The following is a 652-nucleotide window of genomic DNA, read 5'->3' on the forward strand; positions in this document are numbered from 1 at the left end:
TTTTTTTAGAAAATGATAATATGGTAATTTTGAAGGTTTTGATGATGATTCATTTTTCCAGACCGGCACCAACCTATGAAACTGCAACTACTAGACAGTTTTATAATGGAAGGACAGAAACCATGCGCTCATGTACAGAAGAAGCTGTGGAATTTGCCCACTCCATGCTTAACCCTAAAGCGTCGGTATGTTCTTTAATTCAGAAAATGGGGACTAAGTTCTGTAAATTTTGAATAGTGATAATGGAACTGTGCAAATGTGTGTAAGAGCTGAAGCAATCATTTGAAAAATGCAGAGTTCTTCCTTCATGATATTTGAAAAACAGAATATAATTTCCATTTCCCTTGTTTTAGTTTTGTAGTTTTTTGTGTATGCTGTTTAGTTACTGCATGGGAGAGTAATTCTAAATGATGTGGTAGTAAGAATCTGCTGTATCAAAATATGCTTATTAAATAATGCCAAATATTTTATGCATTGTGGGATTTGGGAAGCATTCAGACATATAGACAAATTTAACAAAACTACAATTTATTGTATAAAGAGATAATGGCATCTGGTTAATGAAATAGAAGTAGGTTGTCCATAAATTTCTATTGAACAACCAATTCTGGTAGATTTTCTTAATAGTGTAAAGATGTTATTTGGAAATTGA

General features: G+C 32.1%; 1 protein-coding gene across 1 annotated transcript in view; it reads left to right on the plus strand.

Moving 5' to 3' along the window:
- Positions 1-652, plus strand: part of LOC119594193 (peroxisomal carnitine O-octanoyltransferase-like) — a gene marked incomplete at its 5' end in the record, with an annotated part of 4,436 nt that overhangs the window by 1,853 nt on the left and 1,931 nt on the right. The window contains 1 exon segment of the mRNA XM_037943261.1: positions 62-185. Within this exon segment, the coding sequence (XP_037799189.1) occupies positions 62-185 (124 nt within the window).

This window comes from Penaeus monodon, chromosome 33, assembly GCF_015228065.2.
Source record: "Penaeus monodon isolate SGIC_2016 chromosome 33, NSTDA_Pmon_1, whole genome shotgun sequence".
NCBI classification, from domain to species: domain Eukaryota; kingdom Metazoa; phylum Arthropoda; class Malacostraca; order Decapoda; family Penaeidae; genus Penaeus; species Penaeus monodon.